This window comes from Lampris incognitus, chromosome 10, assembly GCF_029633865.1.
Source record: "Lampris incognitus isolate fLamInc1 chromosome 10, fLamInc1.hap2, whole genome shotgun sequence".
NCBI lineage: Eukaryota > Metazoa > Chordata > Actinopteri > Lampriformes > Lampridae > Lampris > Lampris incognitus.
This window is the reverse complement of record NC_079220.1, coordinates 46,924,458-46,947,948: the sequence shown is the minus strand read 5'-3', so window position 1 is coordinate 46,947,948 and position 23,491 is coordinate 46,924,458. Positions and strand designations below refer to the sequence as shown.

Below are 23,491 nucleotides of genomic sequence, written 5' to 3'. Positions count from 1 at the left end.
CCTCTCATGTCTCGTGTCTTAGGGTGCGACTGGAGAGAAAGGATCGAAGGGGGACATGGTGAGTTTCACTTTCAAATCGCCAATCTTGTTCTTGCACCCCACACTGGCTAGCAGGTGCCGAGGATAAAGCAGAGACTCTGTGTGTGTGTGTGTGTGTGTATGTGTGGTAAATGTACCATCGCTTCATCGTTATAATGCTCTACTGTGTTTGCTGCACATCTGTGGGACTAAAAGCCTGCTGCACAGCCTTGCTTGCCTTGTGCGTTATTTTTCGAGTAGGCCCTTGTAATAGGATTTGGTCCTGGTGTGCATGATGTTATGAAAACCACTATAGTGTGTCTTGAGAGTCTGGGCTTTGACCGAACGCCGCTGATGCACATTGTTGGGTAACCCTGTAAAGCAGCAGCCATATCTGCCTGAATGAAGTGGAGATTTGGTCAACGGGCGTGAGAGAGGCTCCAAGTGAGAGCACGATTGACATGGAGGTTTTTGTCGTGTCTTATTCTCCAGGGAGTCGTAGGTCCTAGAGGAGATAGAGGCGCCGCTGGCCCCCCAGGACCTCCAGTGAGTACCTCCCTAATCACCATTTGCAAAATTTCTCAGTCTTTCTTTTCATGGTCGCTACTGTTGGTAGATGAACTTTCCAGATGAGTTCGGCGTTTATAACCACAATGTTACGTCGGCATAAACAGGCCAAGCAGACGGTAGCAAACTTAAATCTGGACACGTGTAACTTCCTGTTGATGGTTTCATTGTTAGACTGAGGGTGGTCTTCCAACATATTTAATCTAGAGAAGGCATTTCTGATGGTGAGATTTGAGTATGGTAAAAGGAATGAAAAATACACTGTCCTGCAGTCGCAAAAGTGAATCTGTTTTACAGTTTCCCCAACAACACATTTTGTCCGTTTCCCTGTCCATCAGCATTGTGTTGTACTAATGCAGCATTGTTGATATAATGTAGCGTCAGTGCTGCTCTCGATTGCTTTTTGTGGGGCATTGAGTATCAGAGGGAAGTATTGTAGAGATTGGTAAGCGCTGATTGATGGATCACTGTGTCAATCATTTTGCAATTAGACATGTATCCACATTCAGATGTTATTTGTGCCACACTCATCTTCATCCCTGACCTCTCACCTCATGCTCCTCTTTCAATGCCCCCCTCCCTTACAGGGACCCCCTGCAACCATGGTTCAGCCCCTGCCCTTCTGGGAGGGCAGAAGGAGCAGGAGAAGGCACTCAGAGCAGGAGGAGGAGGAGGCTGAAGAGCTTGAGACGGAGTTCCTCCAGGGGGACCAGCCTCTGGAGGATGTTGAGGGCATGGAGGAGGTCTTTGCCTCCCTCATGTCAATGAAAAATGAAGTGGAACTGATGAGGAGGCCCTTGGGAACCTTCGAGAGCCCCGCCCGCACCTGCAAGGAGCTCATGATGGTCCAGCCTCAATATAAAGATGGTCAGCAACGAAATTTATGTCCCGTCCCTTAAAATGTCTTAACTCATCTGGGGGTTTCGTCATTCAGGCTATATTTAATCCACCCGCTCTTTTCCCCCTTGCATCGCCAGTAAGTTATGATGCAGCTTATCATCTCATGCTTGTTGTCATCCTGTTATCCTAGATGTGTCCATCATGATTACGGCTACTTGGTGATTGATATCCTCTCTTTCTGCTCTCCTTAGGAGAGTACTGGATAGATCCTAACCAAGGCTGTCATCGGGACTCCGTTAAGGTCTACTGTAACTTCACCGCCGATGGAGAGACCTGTCTCTACCCTGACAAGAGGATTGAGATGGTAAGTCTCTAATCTCCTGCTGTCAGCCGACACAAAGTCGACTTCTACATAATGCAGCAGAGCCCAAATCACTGGTTTCCTCCCTGAGTCCAAAATTCTAGTTAAAGCTACAGTCCTGAAAATGTACATGCAAACAAGTGTCCTTTTTGATACTTGTAATCATTGGCATTTATGACAGTATCTTACACATGGACATCCAAAGGTGCTGATGCAACATTACTTGCAATTCTGTTTTGATATGAATGGATCTCTGGGATTTGGTGTACTCAAACACCAATGTTGTACAGCACGGTGGCGCAGGTCGCCTCACAGCAAGAAGGTCCTGGGTTCGAGCCTCGGGGTAGTCCAACCTTGAGGGTCGTCCCGGGTCGTCCTCTGTGTGGAGTTTGCATGTTCTCCCCATGTCTGCGTGGGTTTCCTCCGGGTGCTCCGGTTTCCTCCCACAGTCCAAAGACATGTAGGTCAGGTGAGTCGACCGTACTAAATTGTCCCTAGGTGTGAATGTGTGTGTGTGTGTGTGGGGGGGCCCTGTGATGGCCTGGCAGCCTGTCCAGGGTGTCTCTCCGCCTGCCGCCCAGTGACTACTGGGATAGGCTCCAGCATCCCCATGACCCTGGGTAGGATAAGCAGTTTGGATAATGGATGGATGGAAACACTGATATTGCAACATATCAGTAGATGTCAGTTGGTTCAAAAAAAAACCGTGATCTTCAGATCTTCGTGGAGTTTTTCCACATCTAAATCGAGGGTCTAAGGGTACGGGGGTGTCATGCATTGTACTTGCATAACTATGATTGTAAGGCCCTCTGTGACTTTATTGTGATTTAGTGCTATACAAAAAAAAAACCTGACTCAAAACTGAATTTAGGATTGTAGCTTTGACATCATCATCATCCTCTTTCCATGTATCTAAAGGTGAAATTAGCCGCGTGGAACAAAGAGAAGCCGGGAAGCTGGTACGGCCAATTCAGGAGAGGCAAGCAGGTAAAGGAAATTGCCCCCTTCTTCCTACCGTTTATCTCCAAAGCCTCCGAATGTGTGCTAAATTACTCATCCTAACTGAGAGCATTTGAATGATGTCCATGCACATGATTGAGGTGGTGTATGAGAGCACATGCGGGAGTGTGCCAATATGAGTGTTCATGTCAATGTACCTGTGTGTGTGTGTGTGTGTGTGTGTGTGTGTGTGTGTGTGTGTGTGTGTGTGTGTGTGTGTGTTTTGTGTGTGTGCGTGCATGTCCCTGTGCACGTATGAATCCATTTGAATGTTTTTGTGTATTTCTAATTCTGCTCACTGTGTGATTAAGCATTAACCTATGAGACCATTTGCAATGAGAGACTGCTGGCTTGATTCTGCCAGCAGATGAGTTAGGATGACACACTGTGTCATTAGCAATGGGGTCCATTTGAATAGCATTCAGAGCGGTACATTCAGATCACCGGTCTTTGTTGTGTACCTGTTCAGAGAGCTCTTAATGGAGTCAGATAATCATATAGGCTCTGTCCTAGAGCCTCCCTCTCCTCAGGTTTCTTTGGTCATTTTTTTCCTTTCCGTTTTTTTTTTCCCTCACCCACTAATACTCATCCCTGTTGAACTCTTGTTCCCTCTCCAAAGGCAAGTTTTTTCTTCCCACACACACCTATACACACACACATGCACACTCATACACATTTATAAGCACTCATACACGAACACCCTGCCAGTCCTTGCCCCCATCTCATAAATTTATTCATGAACATGAGTGGGGAGTTTTAGAAATCAGAGACAAGGTTGATGGAAATAAAGGTGGAACTCTCACTCATACAACTAGAAGATAATGTGCTTAGATCTTTTTTCCCCCCATCGATATCTAGCCCCTGGTCTCCATGGGGAAGACTGTGGGGCATTGAGGGGATTCGTTACGTATTCTGCTGCCTTATTTCTTCCCATGTCGCATATCAAGCCTGAACCCCTCGTGTGTCCCTGTTGTCCAGTTCTCCTACAGCGACTGTGATGGGAACCCAGTCCATGTGGTTCAGCTCACGTTCCTTAAACTACTGAGCGCCACGGCCAGGCAGAGCTTTACCTACACCTGCCAGAACTCGGCTGGCTGGTTTGACAGCACCACTGGCTCCTACCAGCATGCCCTGCGTTTCCGAGGCGGAAATGATGAGGAGCTTACCCAGGCTAAGAGCCCCTTCATTCGGCCACTACATGATGGATGTCAGGTCAGTGCCAGGGTGAAGGAGTAACAAGCCAAATAGGAATCAGCCATAATGGCACTAAATATATAAATTGTATTACTGTTGTCAGTTGGTGTTTGATTCAGTAATGGTTTGCAGATGTTGCAGACATCAGAACATTGGTTCAAATATGGAAGGGGATTAAGGCCAAAGTTTGGATAGATGTGTTCTTAGTTTGGATATATGTGTTCTTAGTTTGGATATATGTGTTCTTAGTTTGTATGTATGTATGTATATATATATATATATATATATATATATATATATATATATATATATATATATATGTGTGTGTGTGTGTGTGTGTGTGTGTGTGTGTGTGTGTGTGTGTGTGTGTGTGTGTGTGTTCGTATGTGATCTTAGTTTGGATATATGCGCTCTTAGTTTGGATATATGTGTTCTTAGTTTGGATATATGTGTTCTTAGTTTGGATATATGCATTCTTAGTTTGGATATATGTGTTCTTAGTTTGGATATATGTGTTCTTAGTTTGGATATATGTGTTCTTAGTTTGGATATATGCGCTCTAGGTTGGATATATGTGTTCTTAGTTTGGATATATATGTGTTCGTATGTGTTCTTAGTTGGGATATATGCGCTCTTAGTTTGGATATATGTGTTCTTATGTGTTCTTAGTTTGGATATATGTGTTCTTAGTTTGGATATATGTGTTCTTACTTCAGATATATGTGTTCTTTGTTTGGATATATGTGTTCTTAGTTTGGATGTATGTGTTCATAGTTTGGATATATGTGTTGTAGTTTTTGGATATGTGATTTTGTCTTTGTGTTGCACTGCTGTGGGCTGGGGAAAACAATATTTCGTTTCATTTCATGTACGCAAGTACATGAAGTGAAATGACAAATAAAGTGTTCCTGATTCCTGAAGTAGGGAAAGTTAACTACAGAGGATTAAGCAGAGCAGAGTCTATTGGTGGTGTGACAAAATACTTTCATAAGATGAGATGAAATTCATTACTTTGTTTTATTGAACCTTGAATACACAATGTGGGGGACAAACTTTATTTTTGTACCCTTACATTTAAATTTGAATTTTTTTGTTATCCTCCAGGAATTCTGGGTATCAGCTTCTTAAACAACAATATATTCCCTCTGCTTTCATAATATCAATAAAATAAAACATAATTTGTGGGTAATTACGAAGGCTATTATCTTAGCACAAATTATCACCATATCATCTCAGTAATGTTTGTCTGCTATTCTCAAAGTCAAAATAAATGTTGTCTCTTATTTGCATCCTGCAGCTCCGGAAAGGGCAGGAGCGGACTGTTTTAGAGATTGACTCTCCCTCGGCTGAGCTGCTCCCTATCATCGATGTGGCTGCTACAGACTTTGGCAACAACAACCAAAAGTTTGGCTTCGAAGTTGGACGTGTATGCTTCAACGGTTAACATCTGACCCATTGCGGCGGGGGGAAATGACCTGCTCAGCAATTTATTGACAAAAAAAAACAAAAAACTGGATTTTACCGCTACCCCAAGCAATATTTATTATATATGTTTCTATATGTGGTGGGTGTGTGGTATTTTTTATAAGACTCTTCATCAGCCAATGCAATGCTAGATCCCCTGGCTCTATGATGGAAAAAAAACAACAAAAAAAGGCAAGAGGATAAACAACAACAGGAACAATGCGCATTTACCAAAGGGAAATCCTCCAATTAGATATATTTAAATTTTTTGGGTTTGTCTTCTCCTTTGTTTGTGTCTGACCTTTCGGTGTGCTGTAATTGAATCCAATAGAATTAAGAGGACTGCACCACTTGAAGATGACCAATTTGAAGTGACAGATGGGTTCCTCCAGCTGAGGGAAAGAGTAGTCTGTCATTGTGAGGTAGGGGTCAGTTGAGTGGAACTTTTCAGGCCTTGAATGCAAATTAGTTACTACCTATTGGAGTATAATGAGGGGGATGCAATAAGCCTGAGGTACTCACTGTCGTACTCATTTGCATGCTCCGATTTCATTATAATGACGATTGGTTTGCTGTTGTGAGCTTGTCCAGCATATTAATTTCCACGCAAGCACTATATTTAATTTCCCATTCTGCGGGAGTGATAAATTGTCTTTTTTTACCCTTCAGCTGCAGTTTGCTCGGTGAACGACCAGGATTAGTATTCAGTAGACATCGCTAGTTATTGAACCCAACACTTATTGAACGGATAAGGTTGTTTCCTTTATTGGACCGAGTCCCTCTACGGGCCTGATAATAAGCGTTTTCAGCCTGCCGTGCTTGGACAGACTATATTACTGTATGCATCAACTCCACACCCGTTCTACTGTAGCATATAGTCAGTCTGGCTGACGTTCACCGCAAGGCTGGGGGGCGTTTCAGGGTAAAAACCCCACTGAGGGCATGCCGATAGAGCGTGGTGCTCCTCAGTCTTTACTGTAGTCATTTTCACCGAGTGACATTTCACACATGTCCTGGAAACATTGCGTGATTGCTGACACTGTGTTTGTTTTTCCAGCTCAGTCAAAACAAGGTTTTTGTACTCGTTCCACTGTGATCACATGTCGAAAATCTGACGATATCTTCCTTTTTTTAATTTGCATTTCAGTGGTGCTATAGATGATTACGTGTGTGTGTGTGTGTGTGTGTGGTGTGTGTGTGTGTGTGTGTGTCAGTGTTTTCCTTTCCTGTGGGCAGGATTGTGGGACTGGAGGAGGCCCTTCAACAGCAGTTCATGACACAGAAAAGAAAGTCTGTGATGTATCGGTGTAGTTTCTATATGTTTGTTTACGTTTCCTATGGGTGAGGCACACGTCCACATTCTTCTTCTTCTTCTTCTTTTTCTTCTTCTTTTTTTGGACAGCTACGTGGCTGTTCATAGCTTGAGGTGACCGGATACCTGAACGCTGTGACTACGTTCAACCTCAACTGAACACTGTTGCTCCGGCTCGTGTAACCCAGCAGTTCAGTCGCTGCTGCTTATTTAAGCATTCCACTGAGGAGGAGCGCCCTCCCTCCGGTCCCACTCCGTCCTGCCTGCCATTCTGTGTACAGTGATTGTTGTACTAATTTTATATACTGTACAGTTATTCTAAGGACTTGAGTATGAGAAATAATCTGTTCCCGGAAAGAGAAAAAAAATGCTTGTGGAAAAACAGATGTGCAAATAATAATAAACAAGGAACAAAGCTGTTGGCTGCGTGTGCAGGTAGGTCGGGGTGGTCTCTGTGAGGCCGCCTGGCTGTCGGCCGTGTCCGCTCACACAGTAAAAGTCACACAGGCGTCTATATCATTAACCAGTTCTGCACCGCTCGCTCGCTCGGCACGCCCGCGATCAGCATCCCTACACACAGATGTAATCAACTCTTGATTCGCTCCACAGCTCATTTGTTTCAATTAGCCCGTGTTTCATTCCTCGGGAGGGATGGAGAGAGGACGCCGAGGGGGAGGAGGGAGGGGGGAGGGACGGATGTAGGAAGTGAGGAAGGAAGGCGGTAATGAAAATGGCTGAGGATAAGAAACACAGCCGAGGAGATTTGGTCTGTTCTCTGGAGATAGCGTGCACGTGTGTGTGTGTGTGTGTGTGTGTGTGTGTGTGTGTGTGTGTGTGAAATGTGTATATGCATATGTGTATAGATTAATGTTTGTTAGTGTGTGTGCAAGATTGCTTGTGTGTTAAATTGTGTGGTGTGTGTGTGAGAGAGAGACACACACACACAGAGAACTGGTAACGGAGGAAAGACAAAGCAGAAGGAGTGAAGAAATGTTGACTGTACATACAGTCCGCCATATGATGCCCTTTACTTTTTGGTCCCATCATTATAAAAATTCTCTGTCCACTTTGTCCACTGCTTCTGTCTTCATATGTAGTACCTCTCTCATACTCCGTCTCTGTCTCTATGTCCATCTGTGACTGTCTTCATATGTCCCTCTCCCATACTCCATCTCTGTCTCAATGTCCATCTGTGACTGTCTTCATATGTCCCTCTCCCATACTCCATCTCTGTCTCAATGTCCATCTGTGACTGTCTTCATATGTCCCTCTCTCATACTCCCATCTCTGTCTCAATGTCCATCTGTGACTGTCTTCATATGTCCCTCTCCCATACTCCATCTCTGTCTCAATGTCCATCTGTGACTGTCTTCATATGTCCCTCTCTCATACTCCCATCTCTGTCTCAATGTCCATCTGTGACTGTCTTCATATGACCCTCTCCCATACTCCATCTCTGTCTCAATGTCCATCTGTGACTGTCTTCATATGACCCTCTCCCATACTCCATCTCTGTCTCAATGTCCATCTGTGACTGTCTTCATATGTCCCTCTCTCATACTCTGTCTCTGTCTATGTCCATCTGTGACTGTCTGTCTGTCTCTCTGTCTCTTTCCCACTACCTATCTGTCGATCACTTTTACTCAGGAACACACACACACACACACACACACACACACACACACAGAATAATGGCTTTTTGTTTTATTCAACGCACATCCTTGTGCATGCAGAAGCACACAAGCGCGCTCGTGCACTGAGGACCATTTTCTTTGGCACATTGAAGCACAAGGCTGCTCATTCCCTTTGGGGCCTATTCTTCAAGGTTAGCGCCAATGGCAGGAAAAAAAAGGTTACCCTGTATTTTTTTTGTCCTTCCTTTCTGCTCTCTTCCAGTCAATTGAATTTTAACCACGGTAAGCTCTTGACCAGGAAAGGTCATCCTCTGCCACTACCTCAGAATAATGATCAAGCAAAAAGAGCATTATGACAGTCAATACAGTATTCCTGCAGATGTGTGCCCTTTCTTCCTCCTCACATTTTTCTGTCGACTTCCAAGTGCTTCTGCTGTGACTTTGTGTCTCCCTCGTTCGATACCCTGACTTCATATTTCTCCTGCTTGGTCGGCGTTGTTGTAACACTGTGCGCGATTGTTGTCTCTACTATGAACGGGATCTATAGAAGGCGGAGTTACACCAATGTCCGTGAATAAATGTACAAATGAGCCGCCGTCAAACACGACAAACATCTGAAAGCCATCAATGCACATCTCCTGCGGTGTATAGCGATAAAATACAATGGACGATACCAAGTCATGAACACAGTTTACATACACAACTGATTCTTGGGCTCATTTCGTGGAAGCTGACAAAGCCTCAGAACAACTGGCCTACCTGTTAATTGGCTCTGACCAATTTAGATTCCGACCAAAGAAAAACTGTGAATCGCATTATAGACACGTAACAAAGTCTGAGAACCGTTGGTTCACTGCAAACACACACTTCATAACGTCACACTAGGGGGTTAGTGAGACTGATGGGAACAAAAATGGAGGAGGATCCTTGCCTGTGGCGGCACAGTGGCCCAGTGGTTAGCGCTGTTGCCTCACAGCAGGAAGGTCCTGGGTTCGAACCCCAGGCTGTCCCAGGTCCTTTCTGTGGGGTTTACATGTTGTCTGCGTGGGTTTCCTCCGGGTGCTCCGTTTTCCTTCCACCATCAAAAAGACATGCATGTTAGGGTTTATACTGCTGTCTGTGCCCCTGAGCAAGGCAGTGGAAAGAAGAGCTGGAGTTGGTCCCCGTGCGCTGCAGCTGCCCACTGCTGCTGTACAGTAGGATGGGTTACATGCAGAAGGCACATTTCATCGTGACCGAACTACTGTACAATGACAATGTAAAGTGGCTTTCTTTCTTTCTTTCCTTTTTTTTTTTTTTTGTTGGTGGAATTTCCCCCCGTTTTCTGCCCCAATTGTATCTGGCCAATTACCCCACTCTTCTGAGCCATCCTGGTCACTGCTCCACCCCCTCTGCTGATCCGGGGAGGGCTGCAGACTACCACATGCCTCCTCCGATACATGTGGAAGTTTCACCAGGAGGACGTAGCGCGTGGGAGGATCACGCTACCCCCCCCCCCCCCGAACAGGTGCCTTGACCGACCACAGGAGGACCAGGACACATACCCACATCTGGCTTCCCACCCGCAGACACAGCCAATTGTGTCTGTAGAGATGTCCGATCAAGTCGGAGGTAACACTGGGATTCAAACTGGCGAGCCCCGTGTTGGTAGGCAACAGGATAGACCGCTACGCCACCCGGACACGAGAAGACAAATTTCATTGTAACCTGTACAATAAAGTGGCTTTCTTTCTTTTCTGCTTTCCTGTAAAAAGACACACAGTACAGTACAGTACAGTACACGTTAACAATACTTGTCAACACACTGCGCTAATCCAAATATCGTCCTTCATTTTTCTGATTTTGCAAAACGTGTTACAATTTCATAACCTAATCACGAGAAACACAAAAAGATCTGTCAGTAAAATTACACTTTTTAATGGGGCCATTTTTTTGTAACAACCCCAACATCCCCAAAAATAGCATGGAGGAGTGGGAAACTTAATGGTTACTTGATCAGGCTTGTTTAATTAACTTTTCCCGTCCATAACTGTCACAATATCGCAATTAGGCCATTAAAGAAAAAGTAGTCTATCATCAGCAAAGTCACAGAGGCCAAATTAGAAACCATAACCCCTCCAACATGGTACGAAATTAAGTCAATCTCAATGACAAATCGCCCTACGCAAACGCTGCATGTCTCGCTAATCCCCAAAAAAACTCCACTGTTTCTGCAGCGAAGAGACACGCGGTGAAGGCCCGTCTCCTCTTTAGCGGCGCGGCACGAGCGTTGTTATCAGTACCAAAACGAGTGCATCTATAGCCATGTCAGGTACATCATTAATACAACAGCACCACCTCCCTGGAATAAATGAGAGATTTTTATCAGCACTGTAATTGCAGCATTTTTTTGGTGCATCAGACTACTACTCTGTGCTACATTCCTGAAATAATTACAAGTGCAAATTAACAAGAAATAGCATGCAGACAAATAGCTGTGATGTCAAAGGAGAGCACAGAATGCAAGACCAAGAGAGCTGTTCCCACAGCCTCCTGCAGAAAATCCCAGGAAATCAAATAACAGCAAGAAACTTGTCCGTGCACCACTTCTACCCTGAAAAATATCAGTCTTGGACACAAGTCTGACATACTCTGACTTGACAGGTCTGATACACGCTAGTATCATGCAGATGATCCTCAGGCCTAAAACCACAGTTAAGCCTGCCTCTGAGCGATCGATCTGAAACGCCCCGCTGGAGCTGTGCTGCTCCTCTGACCCATGATGTACTGCAGCAGCAGAAGAGCTGTTCCATACTCGCGTTGATAATCTCATATCTTGCCATCTTCTAAGGCGGCACGGTGGCGCACTGGTTAACCTGGTCGCCTCACAGCAAGAAGGAACCCCGAGATTGTCCAACCTTGGGGGTCATCCCAGGTCGTCCTCTGTGTGGAGTTGCACGTTCTCCTCGTGTCTGCATGGGTCTCCTCCAAATGCTCCGGTCTCCTCCCACAGCCCCACAGTCACCTCGAATCGGCCATACTAAATTGTCCCTAGGTGTGAGTATGTCGGCCCTGTGATGGCCGGCGGCCTGTCCAGGGTGTCTCCTCACCTGCCGCCCAGTGACTGCTGGGATAGGCTCCAGCATCCCGCGGGCCTGATTAGGATAAGCGGCTTGGCTAATGGATGGGTGGATGGATGCCATCTTCTCCTTGATCTTAGATTGCATGGCTTACGTCTGAATTAATATCAGTCCACGTCCAGTAGTCCAAGTGGTTTTTCAGGTGTGTTGCAGACTTGTTTTGACAGAGTCCTGGTCATATCCCTGAATATCCATAAACGAGCTCCGATGACCTGGAGACATGTTTTGCTGTGAAGCCTCGTCAGATAAGGTCATCAGAGATGCTGCTGACAAGATCAAGCATATTTCAGTATTGATGGATGTAGACAGACTGATTGTTTAAGAGCTGAAGTTATGATATGCTGTAGTTTCTTATCAGCTATGCTCGTTATTATCAGCCAGCTTTTAACACAAATCATCATCGCTTGTTAGCGGCGTTAATGCCTCTGTGTTCTTATGCATGTCAGCGTAGCTTCATAATTAGATTTCTTTCTTTTTTTATGTTGAATTTAAACCTGCGGTGTGTATTTTCTTGGGCGGAGGGGCGGATCTATATCAGATAGCATCGCTGCGATATCTTTTGCTGTATCTGCCGTATCTCCCTCACTGTATCTACGGGGCAACTTGCTTTATCCGGCACGCTGATGTGAGGGCGTTATCCGTGTCTTCTGGTGTGAAAGATCTGCGCTTCATGAGCAGTGTGCTGTGCAGATCCCACAGGCCTCGCCGGTGCTGCAAGCTCTGGGTTTACTGACGGGCTCGCTTCCGCATTGGGCGGCTCTACTTTCACTGCGCTGCGCCACGGCACCGGAGATGCGAGCAGGCTTGTGGTTCTGCACGGACGTGTTCGTTCCTTCAATGTGCTTCTCCAGCATTTAGCCCCGGGAGGGGACTGCCAGCACGTCCCCGCACATGGCCAGATAGTACATTGTCCCTGTGTAGTGGTAACGAGATCCCCTCTCTCTCTCTCTCTCTCTCTCTCTCTCTCTCTCTCTCTCTCTCTCTCTCTCTCTCTCTCTCTCTCTCTCTCTCTCTCTCTTCATTCTCTCTCCCCCTCCTTCTGTCTGTGCTTGCCCCCATCCCCCATCCCACCCCACCCTTCTCTCCCTCCCTCACATCTCTGTCTCATTATGCCGGGACAGAGAATTTTGAGACAAGTTCTCTCATTTGTCAGTCCGTCTATCATGCTCTCCATCTGCTCTCCCCCCTCTCTCTGTCTCTGTCTCTGTCTCTCTCTCTCTCTCCCTCTGTCTGTCTCTCTCTCGTGTCTCTCTCTCACTCTCGCTCTCTTGCACCCTTGCTTTCCCTGCTCTCGGCTTTCCCCTCTACGAGGTGACATTGATTCTAACTAGGCTGAACGTGTCACCAAGTCAGAGTGAGAAATGAGCAAATTAAACAGACGCTCAAACTAAGGAGGGAGCCCTTCATCAGGGAACATGCACTTCTCGGAGTGAACGGGGGCGCTCTCCTGGACCCTGGAATAGCCCCCCCCCCCATGTCCTACCCAATCCCAGTGTTGCATCACTGTGGATAAAAAAAGAAGACAATTTTCCACACCATGTGTGTATTTGTGCAAAAGTGAACTTGTGTGTGGGTGGGTGTGTGCTCAGGAAGTCAAACCACACAAACACACACACAGTCAAACAAAACACAAACGCACACAAAGCCATTCAATTAATGGCATGTGTACATATTCACGCTCCCTTTGTTTCGTATGAGTGCACACGTATGCGTGAGTTGGTGGATGCACAAGCGTTTGTGGCTGAGGTCGGCATGCACTTATTGGTGTGCATGCGAGCTTCTGTCCTGCCAGCTCCCATTCACGGCTGCTTTATCTCAGAGAAGGCGAGGGGGGGGGGCGTCATCTCCACAGATTTATTTTTCCCACCCAAAGCTGTTATCAACAAAGCTAACAGTGGTACAGCAGATAGAAGAAGAAGAAGAAGAAGAAGAAGGGGGAGAAAAAAAAAAGATTGGACAAAGGAGGGCCAACAGAAATTTCCCGGGTGAGCAGACAGAGAGCTGAGGGAAGGGTGGGGGGTGGGGTGGGGGGCAGCCCGCGGGCCCTGTAGTTTGAGATGGTGTCAGATGATTATCCTGTGAGACGAAGAGCACAGACTCAGTCTCATCCCATCTCCCCACCGCTAAATCCACCGCCCCCCCCTTCCCTCTGCAGCAGCAGCAGCAGCTCTCAGCCTGTCTGCCTGCTGCGACCACTGCCACGTCACCCTCGTTTAATTTAGTCTTCCAGTAAAAAGGAGGACTCGGTCTTCTCCCTGCTCCCTCGGAGAGCGGAGGTAATCAGCAGTGGCTTATTAACCGGAGCAAGTCAGAAACATATAGACAGAGTCGGGGGGGGGGGGAGAGAGAGCGAGAGCGCCATTCATTACGTTGACATGCTGTATGAATAACTCGGGCCAATTTAAAGTCAGACGCAGCTGCATAAATCCAACATGGACAGTGTTTAATGAGCAAACATGCCCCCCATCAAGGGCTAAAACCAAGTGGGGGTAATGGTCACGGGGGGGATTTGCGCGCGCGCGCGCGCGTGTGCTGGCAGATTTGCGAGAGTGAGATAAATAGAGAGACCTACATGACCTCATCCCTCAATAGAGATTATTTTTTCTCATAAATCAGAGGAGGCCTAAAGACAGTGAGGGAGGGAGAGAGAGGGAGGGAGAGGGGGAGAGAATGCCAGGAAGACGGCGTGATTCAGCTCGGGACTACACTGTCTCAGACCTCAGCTGAAAAGTCAGGGAAACCAACCGTTTCCATCCACCGCTATACGGGTCCAGCGACTCCGCTCCATAGACCCCAGTACAAAGAGGTCCTTCCCCCATCTCCTCTCCATCTTTCGCTCGAACAGCGTCCCTCCCTCCCTCCCTCCTCCTCCTCTTTTGCCCGCCCTGGATGATCAATGCACCGTGTCCCGGTATCCGTTTCTCGCGCAGCCTTGACACGGTTGTTATTCTATCACAGCGAATCAGATGTGGCAGCGTTTCACGAGCACCTGGACACTTTCATAAATCTTTCAATGCAGAGGTGAACTGTGGGGGAGGCAGAGCTCTCTCGCGCTCGCTCTCTCTCTCTCTCTCTCTCTCTCTCTCTCTCTCTCTCTCTCTCTCTCTCTCTCTCTCTCTCCTCTCTCTCTCTCTCTCTCTCTCTCTCTCTCTCTCAAATTCAGATTCTAATTCCAAACGGCTTTATTGGCATGACAAATAGGTGCTGGTGTTGCCGAAGCGAGTCATTACAAACTCAACAAGACATCAGGACATATACCCAACACGCACTTATACATGGACACATACAAGTCATCAGGACATATACAGGTGCAGCATACAAACCAGACTGCTAATTAGTTACCAGTAGTACTGATTAAGTATTTATTATTTAACTATTATTATTATTATTATTATTATCTTTATTAATTTTATATTATTTCTCTCTCTCTGTCTCTCACTCTGTCTGTCTGTCTGTCTGTCTGTCTGTCTGTCTGTCTGTCTCTCTGGCTGTCTCGCTCTGTCTCTGTCTGTGTCTCTGTCTCTCACTCTCTCTGTCTGTCTGTCTGTCTGTCTGTCTGTCTCTCTGTCTGTCTCTCTGGCTGTCTCGCTCTGTCTCTCTCTGTGTCTCTGTCTCTCACTCTCTCTGTCTGTCTGTCTGTCTGTCTGTCTGTCTGTCTGTCTGTCTGTGTGTCTGTGTGTCTCTCTGAGACACACCGGGGACAGAGAGATCGTGGTTTGGAGCCTGGTCTGGTCTGGAGAGAAATACAGCATGCCATGAATAGCTGTGTTTGAGGTGCTGTCTGCTGGTGGTTGTCTGAGATACAAATAAACGGTCTGCCACTCAAACCGAGTTCTCAGATCACGTGTTATATCGAGAGTCATTCTGACAGCACGGATGGCGCCCAGTGATCAGCGCTCACGCTGGGGGGGGGGGTGTACTTTCCTCCTCCCCCCGTTGCCAGAGCGACTCGAAACGTTTGTGAGTTATGAGTTCATAAGCTTCACAGTAACCGATACGATCGGACCTGACTCGGCCACTTTTCAGTAATTCACCATCAACCTGAGACAACCGGGCAATATCCTCAGTCTGCAGCTGGGAGTAAATCCAGAACCTTTCTTCCCTCTCTCTATACCTCCCTCCCTCCCTCCCACCTCTCTCTCTCGCTCACCTTCTCTCTGTCTCATTATATTTCTCATTTGCTCCGTCCCTTATGCTGTTTTTAGAAAATTTGATTTCATAATCCGTATGATTTGAGCGTAGTCGCTTTATATGCCTCCCTTCCTCTCTGCTGCTCTCTTACATTTCATATTAAACTTATATGACTGGGCATTACTGCCCTCCCTCTCTGGCCCCCCCCCCCTCTCCCCCTCTCTCTCATTCAAGCTGACTACAGGGGATGCTGAAACGAAGTCTTAACCAAGACGATCACTCGCCAGCTGCACGTCGGCAGTGGTTTCGGGCCACCCAGGAGATGGGTGGTTCCGACACAGTGGCAGCGCTAAAAACGCCCCCTACGATTAACACGAGGCCGCCATGGCCGAGAGAAGCCCCCTTCATGCGCCCATTTCTCTTTGCATCCACAGAGCGTACCCCATACCGCGCTGCAGCAGCAGAGGTCTTTAGTTAAACCATAGCCCCTCTCTTCGTCTCCCATAGGGCGCGTCACGTGACCGTCTCTGTCGCGTCTCATGCATCTCCATCAGTTGAAAGCGCTGCTCGAGTTGACTGATCTACTGCTTGGCTGGCTGAATAAACGCGGACGCCGTGTTTTCATGTCTGTGTTTAAACTGCTCGTCGTCGCCCATTTGAATTCCACTGAAGATGCCGGCTGCTCTGCGTCTGTTGCTCAGCCGGAGCCCGCCCTGCGTGCCCATGTTTACAAGTATTATGTTGATATTTTAAATCGTACCTGTGCATATGGTGTGTGTGTGTGTGTGTGTGTGTGTGTGTGTGTGTGTGTGTGTGTGTGTGTGTGTGTGTGTGTGTGTGTGTGTGTGTGTGTGTGTGTGAGACAGTGTGTTGAGATGTACGCCTGTGCTGCTGTAGAGATAATGAGAGGCAGGGGTTTCAGGGTTTCAGGTGCTTGTGCTTTGAGAGAGAAAGTGAGTGACAGGACTCATGAATAGTGATGGCCGACAGCTGCTCATTAACCAAGAGACTGTCTGTCAGCCAGTAGACTGGAACGAAAGCTCTGTACACACACCACACACACACACACACACACACACACACACACACACACACACACACACCACACACACACACACACACACACACACACACGATTTTATTCCCTTCATCTCCTTCCCCTGTGTCTGCTGTAGCATGTGGGCCGACCTGCCTCCCCCTGATGGCGTGAGCACAGTGTGCCCATCACCTATGTATGGTCTCACCGTACCTCCATCAGAGCAGACCCCGTCAGTGAATATGGGAAGGAGCAGAAGATGTAAATTCTTAATGAAACTCACCTCAGGGATGCACAGAGAGACAGGGCTAGCTAACGCCGCACCCGTAGTAAAGAAACACTTTTTAGTGAAAGGTCGTGTTTATTCTGTGGAAAAGTCTCGAACAGCCAAACAGAAAAGCTATGCACCTGACACAACGTTCCCAAAACATTGTGTTTGTGTGCAGGTTGTGTGAACGTGCATGCATGCATGTGTGCGTGCGTGCATGTGTGCATATGTGTGCGCATGCATGCATGTGCGTGTATGCATGTGTGAGCATGCTTGAGTAGGTGTGTGTGCATGCGCGCGTGTGTTTGTGTGTGTGTGCATGCATGCATATGTTTATGTTAATTTTCCAAAACCAATTTCACCTGTTGTTAATTAGAGTTCATGAGAATCCTAAAAAAAAAGCGTGATTACCAGTGGTGGCACTGCGGTCCCACGACTGCAAATTGTTGATGACAACAATCCATAAACTCACAGAGATGTCTCAACAAACAAAAGAGGGAATGTTCCAGAAGAATAACACACTCTTGTAATAGCCATCCAGTTGGCTCATTGTACTAAAAGCCAAAGCCAATTTCCAATTCTTTCCCAAACTCAGCAATATGAACAATAAGCCATTAGGGTACAGAGGACAATGCAGCCAAAAGAACCTGTAGTTAGCCGGCTGTGATGGAATTGCTTCTTTTGTTTGCGATCGATCGAGAAGGGGAGCCATCTACCTTGTAATTATAGCTCATTTGATCTCTAATAAAGCATGCAGCCCTACCCGAGGGAGGACACGAGCCAAGGATAAGCCAAGGAACACCCTGATTACAAACAGCACACACCACGGCCAACGGGATTTGCCGACTGATCTCTCTCTCTCTCTCTCTCTCTCTCTCTCTCTCTCTCTCTCTCTCTCTCTCTCTCTCTCTCTCTCTCTCTCTCTCTCGCTCTCTCTCTCTCCCTCTCTCTCTCTCTCTCTCTCCCTCTCTCTCTCTCTCTCTCTCTCTCTCTCTCTCTCTCTCTCTCTCTCTCTCTCTCTCTCTCTCTCTCTCTCTCTCTCTCTCTCTCTCTCGCTCTCTCTCTCGCTCTCTCGCTCTCTCTCTCTCTCTCTCTCTCTCTCTCTCTCTCTCTCTCTCTCTCTCTCTCTCTCTCTCACACACCCACACACACACACACACAAACCTGACATGCACTCATTCAGCATGTTTGCACTGCTGCGCGTTGCTTTGGATTGCAATCCACCTCCCTCGGCCTCCCCGTGTTCCTACCCAATCTCTCTCTGTCGTGTCGGCAACCGTACACAAAAAATAAGTATGCATACACACACACACACACATACACAAGAGTCTCACCAAACACACACACAAACCACATGTACATGTACACACATATACACACTCGCTCGCACACTCCCCCGGAGCCTATCCTGGAATGAGCCTGTGATTGATTCTACTCACACATGGCTAGGCGAGATGAGCAGTCACTCTGAATGGGGCCAGGCCATCAAATTATACTGATATGGATGTCAGAGGAATAATTAAAGACAGTGGTTTTTTTTTGGGTTTTTTTTAAAGACAGAGGAGGATGAAGTGGAATTGAATCTCAGAGAAAAATGAGGAGCGGGTTGAGTCCCGGGGGACAGTCTCACAAAGCCTCGGCCATGTTTGAAGAAAATAGAGGATAATTAGAGTGGTCAGTGGCTTCCACTGGGCCCAACACTGCTCCCTCTCCTCTCTCTCCTCTCTCTCTCCCTCTCTCTCTCTCTCTCTCTCTCTCTCTCTCTCTCTCTCTCTCTCTCTCTCTCTCTCTCTCTCTCTCTCTATCGCCTTCTCCCTTTCATCCCATCTATCGCCTCCCTATTTTCACTCTGTGTGTCTCTCTTTTATGATTCCCTCTCAGTCCACCCCCTACCCTCTTTCCCTCCCTCCGACCCTCGCAGGCACGCAGCTACATCAGTGGAGCTGATCACACATTCGAGGCACATATGGAAAGCACCGACAGGCATACATCATGAGGATTGTCAAGTGCCCATGCAGGGTTCTCCAGGCTGCCGGTGGCTTGCAGGGAAGACTAGGTGGAACCAATGCATGAAATCCCTCGCCTCTACTTCCAGTTTCATGCCAAATCCCTCGCTCTTACTTCCCCTTTATGAAGTGTAAATCTCTGCCTCCGCACGCTCTCTCCCACTCTCTTGCTACCTCTCCCCCTCTCCCCCCTCTCATTCTCTCTCTCTCTCTTACTCTCGCCCTCTCTGTGCCTTTCATCTTGAGCCACCCCTGCTATGACATCTCCAGACCCCTTCCACTCCCACAGAAGACAGGGCAGGCTTGAGAGGTGATATAGAAATTAGCCACACAACTCAACCACACTAACATAAAACAGAAGTTCAGAGCATTTCTGCTACCCCCCCCCCCCCATCTCTCTCTCTCTCTCTCCCTCTCTATCCCCCTTTTTTTTCTTTTTTCTTTTTTCTTTTTTGCATTCTGGCTAGCTTGTCGGCATGACAACAACATGGCTCCATAGCAACAGGGTAGCCAGCGCCATATTCTTGGGATTTGGTGAGACAGCATCGCTTCAAGTGTTCCCAGGTCCCTTGGTACGGGAGTGGGTGGGGTGTTGAGGGGTGGGGGGGTGGCAGATTGCAATCATGGCAGCCAAAACCCACTCTTCCTCTCCACAGACATGATCCAGGCTGTGTGGTACTCTTACTAGGAATACCAGGTCAATTCCATGTAGGCCAGCGAAGGCTATGCATGTCACTTCAAAGCGAATGACTTGTTTACTCGTTAGTAAAAACAAAAAACAAAACAAGGTATTGAAAAACACCAATAACTGCAAACCTTTCTTTGCTTTTTCTTTGCTTTTTATTTCAATTCCAATCAGCCATCAGTGCCGCCGTAAACCGAGATCATGCAGAAAGAATATATGTCCCGTCGATATCTCGCAAAGATGGGAATCATGACAAATTCAATGGATGTGCTCCATAATCGCAGAGGAGATTCTTGAAGCTTCCCATAACAATCTGTCTTCCTCTGTGTGCCACAAACCGACAGGCAACATAAATAAACCCCTATTCTCTGTCCTTGTGCTCTCCTCTCCTCTGGTTCTCTGCGGATGACTTGTCCTCCATCTCCCTCTTTCGCTCCAAGTCCCTGGCTATTGATTTGACCCTGCTGGGGTGGGGGTGGGGGGGGCAGCAAGATAGATAAATAAGGAGTCACTGGCCATGACAGCTCTCTCACTCACCCTGACATGAAGGGAAGGATAATCATCGGCAGGCCTGAAAGAGGGGCCCTGCATGGCCCGTCCACGGTGTCATGTATGAAACCTCACCCAGGTTCAGCCACCGAGACTGGTCAGGCCCTATGACCAACATGCACGGCACAAGCGCTGAAGTCAGTATCATCTGATGCTTTTTTGATGGAAAAAAGAACAGAAATTTGATTTTTTTTATTTATTTGATTTTGAGATACTTTATAGATCCCCATAGAAAGATCACACTGCATTTAACCCATCCTAGCTCTGTAGCTAGTGGGCAGCCATCGTGCAGCACCCGGAGACCAACTCCAGTTCTTTTCCCATGGCCCCAGTCAAGGGCACAGACAGGAGTATAAACCCTAACATGCATGTCTTTTTTTATGGTGGGGGAAACTGGAGCACCTGGAGAAAACCCACCGCAGACACGGGGAGAACATGCAAATTCCACACAGAGGGACATGGATGACCCCTGAGGTTGGACAACCCCAGGGTTCGAACCCAGGATCTCGTTGCTGTGAGGCAACAGCACTAGCCACTGTGCCGCTCATACCAACCCATCCATCCATCAATTATCCAAGCCGCTTATCCCAGTTGGGGTTGCGGATGCTGGAGCTTATCCCCAGCAGTCACTGGGCGGCAGGCGAGGAGACACTGTGGACAGGCTACAGTCCATCACAGGGCCCACACATTCACACCTAGGGGCATTTTAGTATGGCTGATCCACCTGAACTACATGTCTTTGGACTGTGGGAGGAAACCGGAGACATGGGGAGAACATGTAAACGCCACACAGAGGATGACCTGGGATGACCTCCAAGGTTGGACAACTCCGGGTTCAAACCCCAGCCCTTCTTGCTGTAAGGCGACCGCATTAACCACTGCACCACCGTGCCACCCCACTTATTCATATTTATTTGATAAATAAAAGTAAAAGGTTGATATGAAAACATCCCCCATGATTAGCATCTGATTGCTGATCCCTTTGTACCTGGGCAACTCCCCCCTCTCCTAGCCTGAAAGCCCTTCCTGTCTCTCTATGCTACATCACTACCCACATCCCCACTTTGGCAATATGGGAGACATGTGCTGAAGGCTAGCAGTTCCAGATAGGCACCCAGGCTAAGGTTTCCACCCGATGATAGAGAGCCCCCGTGAAGATGCCATATACCTTAAGAGCCCTACAGCACCCTTATCAGAAGGCAAAGGGGGGGATTCGATACTCTGATAATTACAACAAAGTGCTTTTTGCGGGGGGTATCTTGGCCTCCTGTCTCGTTGTGCTCAAAGGTCAAGGTGTGACGTCGCCTTACCCATACCGTTGGTATGCATTTATTATTTCCCCTCCTTCTGGAACAGTTAGTGTAGCAGTAGTCTCGGGAGGATAGTTAGCAATTATCACAACAACATTTCTAGCTGAATGGCTTATAGACATTGAATGACGCCATCTGCCGAAGATCTCATCAGTCTAGCTGAGCATGCCCAGCATCCAGCACGGGATGAAATGGTGCAGGTACCTGTGCTTTACAGGGTGCATCCTTGACTGTGCAACACAGCGTACTGTAGTTAAGCGCTTAGCGATAAATCGTATTGTTCCATACAGGTGCCCCATCCGTTTCCAGTCCTTGCCGGGGTAATTACCTGTAAGGGTTGGCGTAGAGTAAATACAGATCACTGAAGTCCCTCTAAATCACCAATCACACACACCGCGATTAACGGCCTCGTGTCAGACTAGAGCCGAGCCCCCATCAAACACAACTGAGCTCACTCAAAAACGGAAAACAAAACGATCGTTGTCGCATGCTATCTGTTGACAAAAAAAATACATGACAAACAAGCAGCGGTACCGGCATCTGCAAACATGAGCGCACACGGTAGGGTAAATAACTGCTGGTATCTCTTGCAGCGTCGGGAGCAGTGGCGCGAGGCTACCCCTCCAGATTTTGAAAGGCCTATCTGTATCAGGAACCACAAACTGAAAAAGCAATTTGCTTTGCCACACAGAGACATGCTTGACTACACTGAATATTGCACTGCAGCTCTGGAAAGAGCTGTTTTCCTTTTATCTAATGAAGGCCTTCAGGGGGAGGGAGCAAGGGTGTGTGTGTGTGTGTGTGTGTGTGTGTGTGTGTGTGTGTGTGTGTGTGTGCGTGTGTGTACATGTGCAATGTGTTTGTATGTGTTTATGTTTATTTGATCACCTCCATCCAGTTGTGTTTGTGCGCTTGCACGTGCACATAGACATGTAAGTGAGTGTTTGTGCGTCTGTCGATATGTCCGTATATGCACGTCGATATATAGAAGTGTGGCAGAGAACAGATAAGGATTGAGGGGAGAGCAAAAAAAGAGGATATTCATTGCACTGTCTGTGTCTGTTCCTGTCCTGATAACGCCCCCTCGCCATTGCTTCTGCCCTCCACACTGCTCCACTGCAATACATTGATTCATCAAATCTGCATGTTGCCCCTCAGCCGTGTCCAGTTCCAGGTTTAAGCCCCCCCCCCCCCGCCACCTCCGTCCGATAATGCAGAAGCAAGCACAGGAATAAAAGCCCAGGTGGCTGGCCTACGACACTAACTCCTGAGAAGTGCTGAGTCCACTCTCTGCGTCTGCCTGCCTGCCTGCCACTGTGGAGTTTGGCAGGGATGCTCGGAGTCTGGGAGGCATGGTGGAGCCATGCAGAGACATCCTCCTTCATAACTAACTATAAACACGTCTAGAGGAGCCTACGGCCCTGGTGCAAGTGTAGAGATATGCTAAAGACTATCCAGGAGTGGCAGAGAGAATGAAAGTGGATCCACCTCTCTCTCTGTTACTACTACTACTCTCTCTCTCTCTCTCCCTCCCTCTCTCTACCCTCCCCCAAGCGCACTTATCTCTCCCTCCTCTCTTAATGCTAATCTTCTCTCATTCTCTCCCCTCTCCCTCCCTTGCAGTCTGCGTTACGGGTCACGGTGGCATCGAGCGGCAGGTGGAAATGGAGCGTTTCATCGTGGTGGGGAGAGCGGCAGGGCAGGGTGAGCGGAGAGACCGGGGGGGGGGCATCAAACCGGGTGGAAGAAGCGGTACAAGGAAGTGACGTCTTCTCCGGTTGCTCTGCGGTGTGTGAAAGGCAGGTCTGTGGACGGCCACGGTGTCTCTGGAGTGTTCGTCCCACTGTGACACAGTTATTAAGCCGTCAGTGACAGTTTAGAGTCTTTAACTTCATAATGAGCTGGATGTGTGCAGTTCGCTGCTCTGTGGATAAGCTGCTGTAATCGCTTCAATCTGCTTAATTATGTAAAACCATTCTTTTTATCCTCCCAGTCTCT

At 47.6% G+C, this 23,491-nt stretch overlaps 1 protein-coding gene across 1 annotated transcript in view; it reads left to right on the top strand.

The window, feature by feature from the left end:
- Positions 1–7,172, top strand: part of col5a3a (collagen, type V, alpha 3a) — a 100,900-nt gene extending 93,728 nt beyond the window's left edge. The window contains exons 61-67 of the mRNA XM_056287525.1: positions 23–58; positions 511–564; positions 1,173–1,452; positions 1,677–1,789; positions 2,705–2,773; positions 3,764–3,997; positions 5,277–7,172. Coding sequence (XP_056143500.1) covers positions 23–58; positions 511–564; positions 1,173–1,452; positions 1,677–1,789; positions 2,705–2,773; positions 3,764–3,997; positions 5,277–5,423 — 933 coding nt within the window. The 3' untranslated portion in view covers positions 5,424–7,172. The remainder of the gene's footprint in view (positions 1–22; positions 59–510; positions 565–1,172; positions 1,453–1,676; positions 1,790–2,704; positions 2,774–3,763; positions 3,998–5,276) is intronic.
- The last annotated feature ends 16,319 nt before the right edge of the window (positions 7,173–23,491 follow it).